Here is an 18,199-nt window from a genome sequence, read left to right on the forward strand (position 1 = left end):
ACTTAATTTAACTAAACTTTTTGTTATAATTAATTTAAAAAAGAAAACTCTCTCACACTATTGCCAGTGTGCCAGTGATCACCCTCCTCTGTGCCAATGTTGGCACGCATGTCTAAGGTTGCCTACGGCTGGTGTAAAGAATAATAGCAGGACATTTGTGATCCAGGACAAGCGAAGCCCCTGAAACAAACATTATGTAAGCATACTGTATAACACAACAAGTCTGACTCAAACACGCACACACACGCACGCACGCACGCACGCACGCACGCACACACACACACACACAGACACACACACACACACACACTACCACTCACCTCACAGCAGGGGCGTCACAAGGGGGGGGGGGGGGGGGGGAGTGGGACTGAGTTATAGGGCCCAAGGTGGAGGGGCCTTCATTATTTTATACTTTAGCTATTGAAAAATAGCAGATATTATACAAGCTCACCGAGTGCCGCGCTGCGAGCTTGTAGATCTGCTATTTTTTTAAAGTCGTGAAAATGTGAGCAAATCCTTTCAAGCAAACATTTGTAACTCAAATTTTGCTTCTGGGGGGTCCCTGGAACCAAGTATTTTGAGATGGGGCCGGGTCTGTGACCAAATACATATCATTTTGGGGGTCCTTCACATGAAAACATTTGAGCACCACTGACATAGAAACTTTTTTTTTTTTTTAAACCTTAGAAGGATTTGAAATATTAAAAGAGCAGATCTACAAGCTTGCAGCGCGGCACTTGGTGCCGCACTGTGAGCTTGTTGTATACCGGTATCTGCTATTTTTCAATTGTTAAGTCACAAAATAATGTGAAAAAAATAAAGTGAATCCTTGTACCCAGGGCCCAGAATTTGGTGCGACACCCCTGCCTCGCAGTCACACACGCACACACACACACACACACACACACACACACACACACACACACACACACACACACACACACACACACACACACACACACGCTTGGGTTTCCAGGTCAGCATGAGAAGGGGGGGGGGGGGGGGGGGGGGGGCTTGGGAACCACACGACCTGCTGGCTGTGAGTTCAGATGTATTCATCAGTCCCACTTTTTAGAACGAGGTGCCATTTAAAGACTTCCTGGGACTGCAGGAAGGAAGTAGCAAGCGGAGGACGCTCTACTTTAACCTGCAGTGTCTGGAGGAATGACGCTGCTGAGGAACCCACCAGCGTCCGCATGAGAGGAAGAAACACACTGTTCAGCAAAAGAGCAGATGAACACGGAGGGTTTTATTGTGCGCAACGTGATGCTGTAAAAAGAGGTGACCTGGCCTGAGGGTGGTCAAGCAGCAAATCAATATAGCAAATACTTCAAAGCATGAAGCATTGAAGCATTTGAGCTGTATGCCTGACGCCTGAGTATAGAGGGTATGCGCATGCATAAAGTGAATGGCAAATCGAGTGGCAAAGTGAATTTAACGTTGTTTAATGCAATCAGATAGGACTTTTCTGTTTGGATGTATGGGCTGTCAAGGCCAGAAAGTAGTTTTTTGCCACTCAGTAGGTGTTCCCACATAACTTCTGGGTATGATGATGATGTCACGCACGCATACCCTATACTGGGAGACCACCTCCAACCAACCACTACTAGTTATACTGAAGTAACATACTCAACCATACAGATTGGTTAACGTCAAGATTTATTCATTAAAATATGCATTCAGGATTATTGGTGCTTTCACAATAAAAACAACAGAAATTCAAAACCATGTTCATACCCTACAGCAGTGGTTTTCAACCAGTGGTCAGGGGACCACCAGTTGTCCTTGAGCGGTTTCCAGGTGGTCCCCAGCTAAATGATGGAGAGTTTGTACAACCAAATGGACCCTTAGGGATCTTTAACTCTTGAGCATGTAAAATGAAACCAAATGGACCCTTGTGGGTCCATTTGGTTTCATTTTACACTCTCAAAGAGTATGATCAAGTAATATAGGAGATGTGAAGTGTTCTGCCCGACGACAAACATTCTCTTCAGGTGGAGACCAGCGGAGAACCGAGGCGAGAACAGGATGGGTGGGGTGAGAGAGACAGACAGACAGACAGACAGACAGACAGACAGACAGACAGACAGACTGACAGACAGAGAGGATGAACAGTATCTTGTTCTCCCTTTCATTTACAGTCCCAACTAGACCACCACCCCACCCCACCCCGGTTGCTTCCATGACAACCAGACGGATGGAGAGAGAGAGGGGGAGGTTAGGAGGTTAGGGATGTAATGAGTTTTCAGACAGACGCTGCATCTCAAGTGCTCTCCTCTTTCTCCGCCACGTCTTAATAACCTCCTCACTTGGCAGACAGGATGCAAGCCAGCGTTTGAATCAGCAACACCCCAGACCACGTCTCGCGCTTTAATCGCGGAGAGCGACATTGAAAGGAAAAGAGGAGCCCCTTTGTGGTGGGGTGCAGAGACCCCTAATTGCCTGTTTGCTGTCACTCTTTTGTGTAGCGAAATGCCTTCTAAATGATCAATGGAGAAGGGTTTCGTTTTTTATTTATTTAGAGTATAGCCAATTATCTTTACCCGCCTTTTCTCCCCGATTTTGCCACCAATTAATTCCTCCTTGGACAAAAATGGAGAACAGTACAAGTACCGTATAGTCAATACAATTGAAATGTAGTAATGTAGTACAAGTACAGTTCCCTGCCTAAAAGGAACATCCCAAATAAGACCGTTTACGGTCTTTTTTACGTTGAAAGCCCTCTTTATTTAATTCATGGACATAGCAAGCAAAGAAAACATTCAATAATATCGCAGTTATTCCTCACCTGCCGGTGAGGAGCCCCCACTGGGAGGACTACCCCCCCCCCCCCCCGGTCCTGCTTCCCTCCCCTGAACACGGGCCAATTGTGCTCGCATATATAGATAGACGCCCGACAAAGCCGGATGCGCCACGTGGATTTGATCCCACAACCTCCGTTGTGGTGGTGGCAGGCAGGGTTCGCCATCCGAGTGCAGGGTTTCGTTTTGAGGTGCGTGATCGTTGATGTGCATTGCTCAACTTTTGATTTAAATCTACATAGGCTCACGTCGCGGCGCATTGTCGCGAGCTTGCAGATCTGCTATTTTCAGCGCAAGTAGATGCTGAATACAGTGCGTTACCGCTTCAGATTCTGGTTCAGGGTATCAAGACACTCTGCATCCTCTTCTCTTAAGCGGCACAGCTGTCATCCACTACTTAACATGCACACACACACACACACACACACACACACACACACACACACGCACACACACACACATGCAAACATGCACGCACACACGCACGAACACACGCACGCACCTAAAACCAATCAGGAGTGTATTTCCGTTCAGAGAGAAGGAGAGGTGATGATGATGAGGTACTGTCAGTGGAATGAACGTCCTCTGCTTCCTCCTGCCATCCGTCTCTCTCCTTCCATTCCTCTTCATCCGTCCATCCGTCTCTCTCCTCCTCTTCATTCCTCTTCATCCTGCAGGGCTCTCAGGGCTCGTCTTCGTCGTCTTCGTCCACCAAAGCGTCCAGCTCCACAGAGGACGGGGAGGCAGAGGTCACTGAGGGTAAGAGGATCATGATGTTTATATATGTACACATATAATATATGGACATTTTACAAACTATTTAAAATAGCGAAAATAGACGGTCTGCAAGCACACAACGCCTCGCATCGCGAGGCGTTGTGTGCTTGTAGATCTGCTATTTTCTAACCTGACTCCGCCAGATGGTGGCAGCGGTGTGTATGCCTGCTGCGCAAACATCTGGGACTGTTCAAAGAGAGTGGATAATTGGATATCGCCTTAAAGTCCCAGTCCGGACCAATCAGCGGCAGCTACGGGCGGGCTCTGAGCGGCTCTGAGCCAATAGAGTCTGACTGCAGACCACAGAAACCCAGGAGGCGGATTCTGGGTGTAACGTCATGCAGACAGGCCAATATGAGTGGTTGGAGTTGGCACTCCCAGACTGTGATAGACAGACGGCCTGATCCAATCACCCGTTAAAGAACTTGAAAAAATGGCCCGTCCCTTACATCGGTTTCTACCCAAGCGATTACAGATGGTAAGAGTAGGGCGGTATACGCACTGCTGCCACCATCTGGCGGAGTCAGGTTAGCTATTTTCTTGACCTGAGATGGTTTGAGAACTACTGATCTAGAGGCCACTACCAGGGCTATTAGACAGTTTAACGTCCTGTTTTGTCTGTCTAACATCTGTCTAACAATAAAATGTACTTCTTAAAATAAATGTATCATACCTGTTGCTAAGGTATGGCAACATGACTGGTGTCTTGCACGCGCGCCTTCGCGCGCGTGCAAGACACCAGTCATGTTGCCATACCTTAGCTTTTTCTCAACTGACGCCACTGCACCCACCCACTATCCCCAGCTGTAGCAGACATCCCTGTCGACGAGGTTCCCACAGTGCCGTCCTACATACAGTCCAGGTACAAGGTGGGACGCACGCTGGGAGATGGAAACTTCGCGGTGGTCCGGGAATGTGTGGAGATATCCACGGGCAGAGAGTACGCCCTGAAGATCATCAACAAGGGCAAATGCAGGGGAAAGGTAGGCAGGAAGGATTTCGGTTTCTTTCTAAATTGGTCGCCATTTCCCCCTTTTTCTCCTTTGTATAGTGTTTGTATTTGATGTAATATTGTGTTAATTATGTTGATGAATTGAATACATATGACCACAATGGAAACAATTTCCTGGGACCTTTTTGTGTTATCCTTTTAACCATAATCTCTTACTGTACCACGTGCTGGTTAATAAAGTATTCAATCAATCAATCAAACAAACAAACAAACAAACAAACAATTTGCATTCAAAGGAGAATGGCAGTGTTTTATGGGCGTATCCATCTTTGTCATGTTTGTGGACACAAACAAAAAGTTTGCATCACTACTTAAAGACACTACTCAAAGACACTACTTAAAGACACTTAAAGACACTTAAAGACACTACTTAAAGACACTTAAAGACACTTAAAGACACTACTTAAAGGTAGGATAAGTGACTTACTTTCCTTTGTTAAAATAAGTGTTGAATAGCTCTATAGTTCGATAGTATTCATTGCTTTAGAGTTTTTAGTTTTCGTTTTTTAAGTAACACAGGTCTCCCTGTCTCTCACACATAGCTTTTTCAGGTCGGAATACCAATTTCATCCAATTAGGAGAGAGAACTCACACGGGACGCAGGACGAACGAATGAAATTGGAAGTGATGACACAAAGAAATAAGTAGACAAAATTGGAACTGTGAAACTGAAGCTGATAAATAGGTAGTAACGTACTGTAATGTACCATATGTAACTGGAGAGACAGGGAGACCCCGTTTCTGAACACGATACTATCACAATATAGAGATTTAACATATGAACCAAAACCCTTTTGTTTTAACCCCCCAATTAAATGACTTACCCTACCTTTAATAAGAAGACAAATATTGTACTGTGTTGTATGGTTCCACATCGTCGTTGTCGGGTGGAAACCTCGTATCACCAAGTTTCAGATTTGTACGTTCATTCGCAAAGCAAAGCCCTGCTTCATCATACAAGGCCGTCGCACAAAAGTACCCAGTAAGCATTTTGAGGTGTATTAGTTGCCTAATAGTCGTGTTTTTATCTTCTACACCACGCGTTGAAAATCAGTGTTGTAAAGGTCTAGATTTGATATTTTTGACTAGTTGTTTAGTCGGCTATATTTACACGGGTTGCTACATATACCACTATTAGTCGGATACAAAAAGTCTACATTTCGCCGTTAGCGGCCGTCGAAAGTAGTGAAAAGTAGGGCGACGGTGGGATTCGATCCACTAATCTCTGACACTCAAGTCGGCGACGCTATCCACTCAGCCATCAATGCTGACACGATAGTATAGACTTTCTGGCCGTATTAAAAGGTGACATTGCCCACCTGTGTTCATTTTAGTGTAGTGCACATTGTTGAGGAAACTAAATGTTAGCGTGTGTGTGTGTGTGTGTGTGTGTGTGTGTGTGTGTGTGTGTGTGTGTGCGCGTGTGCGTGTGTGTGTGTGTACGCCCCGGACTCATTTTTGAAGCTTGTGATTGGCTGAACCGGACGTAGGGAGCGCTCCGTTGTAGTCACTTGGACCGCGCGAGGTGCACCAAAACCCAATTATCATGGCGTTTATCGTGCGCTTGCCCAGGCCGTAAATATAACGATTGCATTCACCACGGCTTCGTAACTCGCGCGGCGCTCCGCCGGCCGCTTGCAATGTCGTGGACAATAACTGAAAACGAGCGCTCTTTGCCGTTTCCATCCATCTTTCCCAGTTGGATCCATAATCACGCGGCACTGCACTGTCTGACTGACTGACAGACGAGGAGTTCATTTCATCGTATATTTTTGTTTTAAAGACTTTATATTGACATTGGTTTAAAAAAAGGCGTTGAAAAGCCGGCTATACAACGACTACACCCAGACAAATAGCTTAATGATCGGATGGCTATTGGAATCATTTTACACCAATATTTCGAGATCAGTTCTGCAACGTGGAGTTGTTTTTTTAAAGAAATGTTTATTGAAATATGGATTAAATCTAATTGTCTAAATTCGGTGTAAATATAAACGTTGATACGGCGACTATAATTAGTTGGCTAAATCTCGGCTAGATCTAAACTATACTTAATAATGATCAACGGATATTATAATTATGTTAGTCCAATATTAGGAGATCAGTTAAGCACCTTACTGTTGTTTTTTTTAATAAATTGTTATCGAATCATGGAATAAATTGCAAAGTATATTTTCGGTGTGAATATAACCGGAATCTAGCCGGGTGAAATTAAGGCTAAAAAAAAACTAGTCGTGTAAAAAACGACTATTGCTCAGTGGGTAGTGAAAACAGCCGATCTACAAGCACACAACGCCTCGCGGTGCGAGGCTAGCCATAAATTATAACTTCCAGTAGAGGGTGCTAATATGCGGAGGTTAGGAGAGACGTAACCTCCGCATATTAGCACCCTCTACTGGAAGTTATAATTTATGGCTAGTGCGAGGCGTTGTGTGCTTGTAGATCGGCTGTTTTCACTGGTTTAAATCATTTTTAAAATGATACAGTAAAAGCAAAACAAACGGTTTTGGACATACAAGGTTTCCACCCGACAACGACGATATTCACTGTTATGAAATGTATTTCTTCTCCTTCTCCTTCTCCTTCTCCCTCTCCCTCTCCCTCTCCTTCTCCTCCTCCTCCTCCTCCTCCTCCTGGTGTTAAATGGACGTGTTGTTCATCATGCAGGAGCACATGATCCAGAACGAGGTGGCCATCCTGCGCCGGGTCAAACATCCCAACGTGGTGCTGCTCATAGAGGAGGTGGACACGTATGGAGAGCTCTACATGGTCATGGAGCTGGTCAAGGTAGGCCTGCGTGTGCGTGTGTGTGTGTGTGTGTGTGTGTGTGTGTGTGTGTGCGTGCGTGCGTGCGTGCGTGGTGTGTGTGCGCGTGGTGTGTGTGTGTGTGCGCAGGGGCTTCATAAGGGGGGGGGGGGGGGGGGGAGTGGGACTGAGTTACTGAATGCCTGAATTAATTATTTGATACTTTAGCTATTGAAAAATAGCAGATATACAAGCGTGTGTGCTATTTTTTAAAAGTCGTGAAAATGTGTGCAAATCTTGGAATATATGTATTTTTTAAGCGAACATTTGTAGGTCAAACTTTGCTTCTGGGGGATCCCTGGAACTAAATATTTTGAGATGGGGGAAACCTCAGAAACCTCAGAAGGATTTAGAATATTCTATTTTCAAAAATAGTGGATCTACAAGCTCGCAGCACGGCACTCGGTGCCGCGCTGTGAGCTTGTATATCTGCTATTTTTCAATAGTTAAAGCACAACATAATGCATAATAATGCGTTCCCAGTCTACGGTAAATGGGTTAAACCCCCTCCCCCTATGAAGAACATTCATGGGGGGCCCGCAGTGAATCCTTGTACCCAGGGCCCAGAGGTTGTGTCCTTATCTATCCGTCAGCATCAGGTGCATCCGATTGAGGAACACATGTAGTCAGGCAGCCAAGCGATTCAGAAGCTCTGGGTTGTTGCTGTTGTTGTTGTTCTGCATGCAGCACACATTCATTTAGTCACGTAATGAATTCCCGGGCCTTTAAAATTGGATTGAAATGAACTCCCAACTGCGGGGACAGAGTCAGTAACAGGGGAGACAAAGTACCCAGGGCTGGAGCTAATGGCGTACAATTGTCTGGGCAGGTGATACGTTCTAATGAGACGGATGGACGCACACAGGCACGCACGCACGCACGCACGCACGCACGCGCACACACACACACACACACACACACACACACACACACACACACACCTACATTCACGCCAAAGAAACACACACGCAGTCTAGGCGCATATAGGAACACATTCCGTACGCCTCCAGTCCACGACGGCTGTTGTTGATTGACAGTGACTCTGTCGGATCACTTCCCTGTCATTCCGCGCTGCTTTCATTACGGCTTCAAGAGCTCACGCACGCACAAGATTGGAATAAAGTCGGTTGAGATGAACTTCATTCAGATTAAATCTGTCCTTGTCAGCGTGCGTTCAGTGTGAATTTTGCTGCACGCAAGACTCCATTGGAAATGAATGGGATGTGTGTGCCCACACACAACATGCGAATGGTCTGAATGAGCCTTTACTGTACCTGTGTGGACAGCAAATGTCTATAGGACATAGGCTCTATCCATGAAAAAAGAAAAAAAAGAAAAAGAAAAAAAAAGAATATAAAAAAAAGAAGAACTAGACATGCACACAATCTTTAGCCCTGTGGTCACTGAACTAAATGTCGGGCCCAATCGACCATAAGCCACACAATTTTCAGAACATTTTGACACAGCTTTTTTTGGCCTTTCTCTGATCCAGCAACACTCTCGCGAGAGTCAGACGGCACCCACTCATTTTGGCTCACATTGGGGTGCCCTATCTTTCTATATCCACACTCTTTAGCATATCATCGTTGTCGGGTGGAAACCTTGTATGTCCAAAACCGTTTGTTTTGTATTTATCATTTTAAAAATGATTTAAACTAGCGAAAACAGCCGATCTACAAGCACACAACGCCTCGGACCGCATGCTTCTAGCACCGTGTGCTTCTAGATCAGCTGTTTTCACTACTTTTGTGCGACGGCCTTGTGTGATGAAGCAGGGCTTTGCTTTGCAAAAAAATTTACAAATTTGAAACTTGGAGATACGAGGTTTCTGCCCGACAATGACGATATGCAGCGGCCATAGTGAAAAGGATTGGGCTTCTTCCTTACTTCCTTCACAGGTGTTACCAATGAAGGCTGTGTTCCATTATGGCTGGATTTAGACTGCAGTCAAATCTAGCCTGAATCAGATCTGAGCCACATCCACATTGGAATCCGATTGGTTTAAATGGTCACATGTTCACGTGGAACAAACCAGATTCCAATCTGGATGCGACACAGATCTGATTCAGGCTGGATTTGGCTGCCAGTGTAAATGGGGCACAGGTTCTCAATGTTTTTGATTTCGAGGACACCCATAACTGATAGTGTACAAATCGAACCATTTGTACACTCTCAGAGTCACTTTACAGTAAGATCCATTGGTGTGCACTGTGAGAATCAGTCGTGGGCCCGCAGCGGTCGAGTGTTTCAATATTTCTCTGCACGTCCAGAAGAAAAGAAATATGTGTGCATAATTCACGAGGCAGCAGTGTGATCCATCTGTTGGTTTTGTAGAGTAGGCTACTACTACGCAATGTAAATGAGACGCTGTGTGTGTGTGTGTGTGTGTGTGTGTGTGTGTGTGTGTGTGTGTGTGTGTGTGTGTGTGTGTGTGTGTGTGTGTGTGTGTGTGTGTGTGTGTGCACGCGTGTGTGCGTGTGTGTGTGCGTGTGTGCGTGTGTGTGTGTGTGTGCGTGCGTGTGCGCGTGTGAGCGCGTGTGTGTGTGCGCGCGTGTGTGCATGTGTGTGTGTGATTTGGGGGGGATTTGTAGTGAGAAGAATGAACGAGATGATATTGACAGAAGGGGAAAGAGTGAGATAGGAGAGAGACGGACGGGAGAGACAGAAAGATCACAGAAATGTAGTATTCAAACTCTCTCTCTCTCTTGAATGATTGAATACTACATTTCTGACTAATAAAGTATTCAATCTCTCTCTCTCTCTCTCTCTCTCTCTCTCTCTCTCTCTCTCTCTCTCTCTCTCTCTGTCTCTCATTCTTTCGCTCGCTCTCCTGTGATCTTTCTCCTATCTTTCTCACTCCCCTGTCTCTCAGAGGGAAAGTGTGCGTGCGTGCGTGCGTGCGTGCGTGCGTGCGTGCGTGCGGTGCGTGCGTGCGTGTGCATGCACGATTGTGGCCGAGCCGTGGCATTTGTCAGTGTTCACATTTTAATGAGTGTCTATGTGACTGTGAGTCTGAGCAGGCAGAGAACACCCTATTTTAAGACTCTATCTGCTCCACATTCTGGAGAGAGAGAGAGAGAGAGAGAGAGAGAGAGAGAGAGAGAGAGAGAGAGAGAGAGAGAGAGAGAGAGAGAGAGAGAGGGTGGGGGGGCAGGTATAGTGAATACTGAGGGAGAGAATAAGAATATAAACTACAACAGAGAGAAAGAGAGAGAAGGAGAAGAGAGAGAGAAGGGAGAGAGATTAAAGAAACAGGAAGAGAGTTTGAAACAAGTACATGGTGTAGATAACTTTAGTAAACTGTGTTACAGGAAGTGTTATAAGAGCATAGGATATACTGTATATATATATATAGTACTAGTCCTCTGGCCGGGGGTGTGTGCACAGGGGTGTACACAGTATCTGAGGGATTGAATGTTTTTTTCCCACCGTAAATTAATGCCCCACTTCCTCACACAGCACAGCGTCACACAAAAGTATCAAAAGTAGCAGATCCACTAGCGACATTGTCAATCTGCTGTTCTTGCTACTTTGGAATCTGAATCTTGAAAAGTAACAGTTTTGGACATCAATTTACAATTTAGGCATTTAGCAGACGCTCTTAGTCCAGAGCGATTTACAATTAGCAAGGTAATACATCAATACATCAACATAAATATACCAGTAAGACTCCCTAATCGGGAGATAAGCGACCGCCAGGTCGCAGCGTGATTTTAGGGCAAAATGTGTAGGAGCAGTGTCCAAAAAATGACAGATCCATGTTGATGACATGAGTGTAGACATACTGTGTACCGATAAATACATCAAATGCTATCAATATAGAAAAAAATAATAATGTAGGCAGACCAAGCACCTAATCAGTAAAAAAAAAAAAAGAAAAAAAAAAAAGAAATATATATATAAATATATATATATATATATATATATATATATATATATATATATATATATATCTCAAACCTAAGAATGCTATCTAGCTTTCATGTAGGTCATGAGTGCTATGGTAAGTGCTATGGACATTATGTGCAACGGCGGAAGCTAGGGAGTGAATCTGTTGTTCTAAGTGCGACAGGGAGTTTATTCCACAGTTTGGGGGCCAGGAAGGCGAATTGTTAAGGTCAAGGATGAGTGTTTTTTTTTTTTGTCCTGGGGTTTTTAGCGGCGAGGGTTCTGTCAGCATCCCTGTGTTAGGACATGATTATATAATAATAATAATTATGAGGTTTCCACCTGACAGGGACGGTATGTACACATACACCTAATGCACTCATGGTAATAACAGAGCAAGGTGGAGGGAGGTACAGTACGTTATTTTTCAGAGCACATTATCCCTGTTATACCATGCGCAATTACCACATTAAAAAGAGAGGCTGCCGTGTTTATGTTTTAATCTCATAATTGAAAAAAAAAGAAAAAACACAGCGAAACAAAAGCTATGTTGTCTTGGCAACCGCTTGTTCAACAAACAGCTGCAAGCACAGCAGTCTGTTCGTTTCTATTGTTATGTAATGGTGTTTTTTTAATGACTATTGTTATGTCATGCAGTTTGAGCACTGATTTAGAATTATGATTACTTGTCTTAGGCTGTTGTTTGGGATCATATTTAAAAGGATCGCTGGGCTAATAAACCAAATGTTCCTTAATACTGTTGTGGACTTGGTGAACTCACGTTTCTGTGGTGTTTATGGTGGAGGCACGGTGGGTCAGTGATGCCACAACAAGGACTTTCCAAGAACGTTTCTTTACTGCAGGACGCAAGTTTACAGAACAGTAGGACAGCAACATACAGCAGGCAGGTAGGCTCTAAATAACTCACACACTGTAAATAATGCACTTGTGGCTGTCAGTCCGCGGTCCCTGGCACAAACGGAGGATTCACTCACTCAAACGTCCATACACTTTGGGATCCGGAAGACAACTGAACTCATGGAGGGAGAACACACACACAATACAGCCCGCTCTACCTGAGAGCCAATGAGGACGCATTACTCTGAGTAACCCCCCGCACAATAGGCTGTTGTAATACAGGGACAGGTAATAGGCTGTCAGTTGTTCCCGCGTTACACTACCCCCCCTCTAGACTGCTGAGTCCCTTCAGCATCCTCTGATTAGTTAACAAGCACATGCATAATAATCAGTACTAAACAGAACACAATACAGAATACTGTTACAGTTTCCCAAAACATAACTGTTGCTTCCAAAGGCAATCAATTCACTCAAATTCAAAATCTTAAACATTTCAACACATTCTTCTGCAAAGCTCAAAAACACATTCAGTTAACCGTAGCGGGCAGGTCTTTTCACTGCTCTACCACTTTTGGTCATTGGAACAAACCCGGTTATCTCTGACCCGGAGATCGAGTCGCAGGACGAAGCCGGCTGTAACGAGTCGCAGGTGAGTGCAGGCTGTGACAAGTCACTGAAGGATGCAGGCAGAGACGAGTCGCTGGAGGATGCAGGTGGAGACGAGTCGCTGGAGGATGCAGGCAGAGACGAGTCGCTGAAGGATGCAGGTGGAGACGAGTCGCTGGAGGATGCAGGCAGAGACGAGTCGCTGAAGGATGCAGGCAGAGACGAGTCGCTGGAGGATGCAGGCAGAGACGAGTCGCTGAAGGATGCAGGCAGAGACGAGTCGCTGGAGGATGCAGGTGGAGACGAGTCGCTGGAGGATGCAGGCAGAGACGAGTCGCTGGAGGATGCAGGCAGAGACGAGTCGCTGGAGGATGCAGGTGGAGACGAGTCGCTGGAGGATGCAGGTGGAGACGAGTCGCTGGAGGATGCAGGTGGAGACGAGTCGCTGGAGGATGCAGGTGGAGACGAGTCGCTGGAGGATGCAGGCTGAGTAGGGAAGGAGGGGTCAGGAGGTTTCTTCGGCAGCGGGCTCCATAGAGTCTCTGGTGGACGCAGGCCGAGTAGAAACACCCTGAAGACTGCATAACTTCCCACCGACCTCCCAGCAATGTAGCCGAGGACCGGTTCACCTTCAATGAACACCTTGCTGTGGATAGGTGCCACATAAACATGCCCGTCTTGGCTCTTGCTGACCACAGACAGGTTATTCACTTGGGCAGGAGCTGTCAGGCCGGAACCTTCCACTTCAACTCTGCCTATGGTAATGACTGGTGGCGAGGTAGTTTGGTCTTCTTCGGTAGTTTGATCTTCTTCGGTAGTTTGGTCTTCTTCGGTAGTTTGGTCTTCTTCGGTAGTTTGGTCTTCTTCGGTAGTTTGGTCTTCTTCGGTAGTTTGGTCTTCTTCGGTAGTTAGGTCTTCTTCCTGAGAAGGCATAAAATGGCCGCTTACATTGCTGGTCAGGCCCGGGCCCTTGGACCTGACCAGTTCTAGTTTTCCGGCCTGTTGGGGCTGGGGGACCTCCCGCGTTGTTGTTCTTGTGAGGCATGTGTACTGGTGAGTTGCAGCTGACCCACTTGCTCTCGGAGTTGTTTGATTTCATCAGCCATTTGTGCTTTCTTATCCTTGACTCGTTTCATTTCACTTTGCATTGCCTGGAATTCCTGCTGGAGTGATGGGACTGCAGGTGAGGTTGGCATCACTTCAGGGTTATTAGCTGCCCAGGAAATGCGTCGAACTCTCCCTCTCCCCTCAGCATCTTGGCCCAGGGTCGCTCTGTAGTTGTGTTCATGGACTGCCACTAGCTTCTGAGCCTCTGTGAGTGTGGGAGGATCTTTGTTCATGACTTCGTAGGAAACCCGCTGGTTTCTGAGTCCCTTCAGGAATGCCTCAGCTGCCAGCTGGTCCTGCATCACAAGATCAACCCCAGGGTAACCCAGAGTGACCAGTCGGCGGACCTCTTCAGCAAATTCAGCTGTAGATTCCTTCTGCTGACGGAGTTCGCTGAGCCGACGGCGAACAGTGACGGATGGATCAAATCGACCATAGCGTTGTTTCAGTTGTTCAGTGAGGAGCACGTAATCTTCCCTCTGATACTCTGGTAGAGAACAGATGAAGCGCATTGCAGAGCCCCTCAGACGCTCATGGAGCCTATCCAACCTCTCTGTGTGGTTCCACATAAGTCTCTGAGCCATTCTCTCAAAGGGCATGAAGAATAAGCTCCAGTCATCAGTTCCATCGAAAGGGGCAAGGAGCTTTGTGTTGGAGCAGCATGACGAGGCTGTTGCTCCCAGGCCTTGAGCAATATCTCCCTGGCCTAGGTTATGTGGCTGTGCTGCTGGTGCCCCTCCCAGCCTCTGCAGATGTTGCAGCATTAGCTGGCTCTGCTGCTGTTTCTGCAGCTGCATTTGCTGCATTTGCTGTTGCATCTGCTGCATTTGCTGTTGCATCTGCTGCATGATTCCAGTAGCACCTGGTGTTTCCTTTTCCATCTTCTCTTTTTTTTTTTTTTTTTTACTTTTTTTTTTTTTTTCTTTTACTCCTTTAACTTCACCTGACCAGGCGGAGATCGGCGCTCGGCGTTCAGGCGGAGATTGACGCTGATACAGTAGTTATTAGTCAATAAGCAGTGGTCAGCAATCACGTGACCCAAAGTGGACAGCGGTCACGTGACCCTGGAAGCCGGCCGGTGAATGCACCGTGACGTCGTCAGCTGTTAGCACACAGTCTATGTTGCACAGCACGGTGCTGCAGGCTTCGGCGCGGCGACAGGTCGTGTTATCAATGTCTTTTTAAAAGCAGTAGATCTCCCGATTCTGACACCATTTGTTGTGGACTTGGTGAACTCACGTTTCTGTGGTGTTTATGGTGGAGGCACGGTGGGTCAGTGATGCCACAACAAGGACTTTCCAAGAACGTTTCTTTACTGCAGGACGCAAGTTTACAGAACAGTAGGACAGCAACATACAGCAGGCAGGTAGGCTCTAAATAACTCACACACTGTAAATAATGCACTTGTGGCTGTCAGTCCGCGGTCCCTGGCACAAATGGAGGATTCACTCACTCAAACGTCCATACACTTTGGGATCCGGAAGACAACTGAACTCATGGAGGGAGAACACACACACAATACAGCCCGCTCTACCTGAGAGCCAATGAGGACGCATTACTCTGAGTAACCCCCCGCACAATAGGCTGTTGTAATACAGGGACAGGTAATAGGCTGTCAGTTGTTCCCGCGTTACAATACTTTATAATTGGCCTCTACTAAAATTTTTAATTAAAAACACCTCAAAGGCTCAAACACACACAATTTTCATTTATTTTTACAATTAGTTTGTCTTTTACTCAAGGGGGACAAGCCTGTCACAAGTTCATGATGTGTGGTCCAGCCCTAAGGAATGTTATTAGCATGTCTTAAGTTAATAACAACAATGTAATACTTCCTATGGTTAATACTGTATGAACATCAAGACAGTATTTTAAATACATTTTTATTAGCACATGCGCATTCCATACATTCCTGAAATGAATACAATATTTAAGGTGTTTTTTAATGTTTCATTTTAGTTATAGTGGGCAATTATAATGTATTAAGGCACATTTGGTTTATAAGACAGGAATCTGTGTCCTAACATCCGATATAAAAAGGACACAACCTGTCCCCCAGTAAAATGTATAATACCCTATATACTGTATCATGTTGTATACATTATGACTTATAACATTGATAACGATAATGAGCTTTATTTATCACTTTTCATACATGGAAAAGCAGCTCAAAGTGATGTACAATACAGCAAACATTTAATAACATAAATGATTATACAGACAAAAATCTAAAACAGATTAAAACAACGACCAAAAACAGATTAAAACAACGACCAAAAACAGCAGCAACATCAAGGTACTGAGCAATACATCTCATAAGATGCTGGTTAAAAGCTATGTTAAAACGTGTTTTTCATTTGACGCTTAAAGATGTTGGCTGTGCTCGCCTTGCTGATATCTTCCTGGGGTAATGTGTTCTTCCTGGTGTAATGTATTCTTCCTGGGGTAATATAATGTGTTCCACGGATTAGGGCTGTAACTGATGAATGCAGCATCGCCAATTTTCTCCTGGATACTGCAGATGAAGTATAGCAGAAAGGTTATAGCATTGTTTTATTGCTAAGAGGCTTGATTACCGTAATACTCTCCTGTCTGGTCTACCAAAAATAGCAGACATCAGACACGGATCACATGCAGTACCTGGCACCGGTTGCCTCGCCTGTTGGTTTTAGTATCTATTTTAAGATTGCTTTATTGGTTAATTAAATCAGTACTGCCTATTTATCTGACCATGCTTTTTAGGCAAGCTTTACTGTAGATTTTCTGACACTGGTAGTGTGTTAACCACTCCAAAAGCTAGAGTAAAAGGGCACGGGGAAGCAGCCTTTAGCTATTATGGTCCTAACCTTTAAAATAGCTCACAGGTCTTTGAATCCAGGGACATCAAAAAAAGAAAATAACTTTCTTTTTAATTTACTTTAAATGTTTTGAGGGGTTGTTCTTTCCTCAGTTTGTAATCACTCTCCACCTGGCATCCAGTATTTTGTCATATAATTCTAGGCAAACTCATCAAATCATTATTTTCTGTGAACGCTTAGCGTTGCACTTGCTATATGAAATGTGCTGCCTGAATCAACACCGTCTCACTCCCCAAAAGTAATATTTTGACCTATTTTATCCCACGTAGTTCTGTAACCCATTTTTTCACCCAGTGCCAATTGCTATAAGTGTAATCCTGGGCACTACTCTCTCCCTCCCGCCAACCTGGGGAGAGCAACGAACTGCGGAGTGCGTGGAAGGAACACGTTATTCCAACCAGTTCCTTTCCCCTCCATTAAGTACCCCGTCTGGCCAGGGGGAGGCAGTAAAGAGACCAGGATTACTGCATGTTTCTTTTGTGAGGGTACCTTCCCTATAGGGGACATATAGGGAGAACACGCAAACTCTACACAGAAAGGCCCTTTCGCGAACGCCACCTAGGGTATGGGCACTGTGGTGACGTGGAGGAGAGAACACGCCCCCCAGAGCCTACAGCGTCCCCGGTGGGAATCAAACCCGAATATCGAATACTCCCCAAAAGTCAACATGTGCCTTATTTGCTCCCAAATCGGGTCACCGTTTGACGTTTGGTCACGTTTGTCCCACTCCCAATATGCCTTTTGGGGGGTGATTAGCTCTGATCACAGGAATTAAAGTTCTCAGTCCTGGGAACTGATTTCAGTCTTGAGGTTTCCATAGGGGCTATTTCTGAGATCAGTGCAGATCCGCAAAATAATAAATAAATAAGGGGTCGGTGTAGCCGCAGCACGAATAACAAAGTCGTCAAAACGCTCTCCACGATCTCCACGATCAGATCTCCAAACTAAAAAAATAGTTATTATTTCAAGATATGAGTATTTGAATTGGCCAGACTAGCATAGAATACAACAGAACTTCAGAAAATACTTATATATAAAATGAAGCATGGATTGGCAGTTGGCACACACACATTCAGTGAAGGCAGTTCATAACCATTGCTTTGGCTTTAAACCCTGGGATCATAAAACAACAGTAATAATAGTTGAACATCCTTGTCACACAGGGAGGAGATCTGTTCGATGCCATCACCTCCTGCACCAGGTACACTGAGAGGAACGCCAGCGTCATGCTGTACCACCTGGCCAACGCCATCAAGTACCTGCACAGCATCAACATAGTGCACCGGGACATCAAGCCTGAGAACCTGCTGGTATGACACTGACACTGACACTGTGTGTGTGTGTGTGTGTGTGTGTGTGTGTGTGTGTGTGTGTGTGTGTGCGTGTGCGTGAGCGAGCGTGTGCGTGCGTGTGCACGCGTCATTGCATAAACCTGATAATAACACACACCTCCTTCTCCCACCTGGCTTCTTGAATCAAATGATGTC

General features: G+C 45.4%; 1 protein-coding gene across 1 annotated transcript in view; it reads left to right on the top strand.

Moving 5' to 3' along the window:
• dclk1a (doublecortin-like kinase 1a) overlaps positions 1 to 18,199 on the top strand; it is a gene marked incomplete at both ends in the record, with an annotated part of 130,839 nt that overhangs the window by 98,945 nt on the left and 13,695 nt on the right. Inside the window, 4 exons of the mRNA XM_080749270.1 lie at positions 3,479 to 3,560; positions 4,389 to 4,561; positions 7,258 to 7,377; positions 17,876 to 18,022. Of these exons, the coding sequence (XP_080605396.1) occupies positions 3,479 to 3,560; positions 4,389 to 4,561; positions 7,258 to 7,377; positions 17,876 to 18,022 (522 nt within the window). The remainder of the gene's footprint in view (positions 1 to 3,478; positions 3,561 to 4,388; positions 4,562 to 7,257; positions 7,378 to 17,875; positions 18,023 to 18,199) is intronic.

The sequence above is a fragment of the Nannobrachium achirus genome, assembly GCF_963921795.1.
Source record: "Nannobrachium achirus genome assembly, chromosome: 19".
Taxonomy (NCBI): Eukaryota; Metazoa; Chordata; class Actinopteri; order Myctophiformes; family Myctophidae; genus Nannobrachium; species Nannobrachium achirus.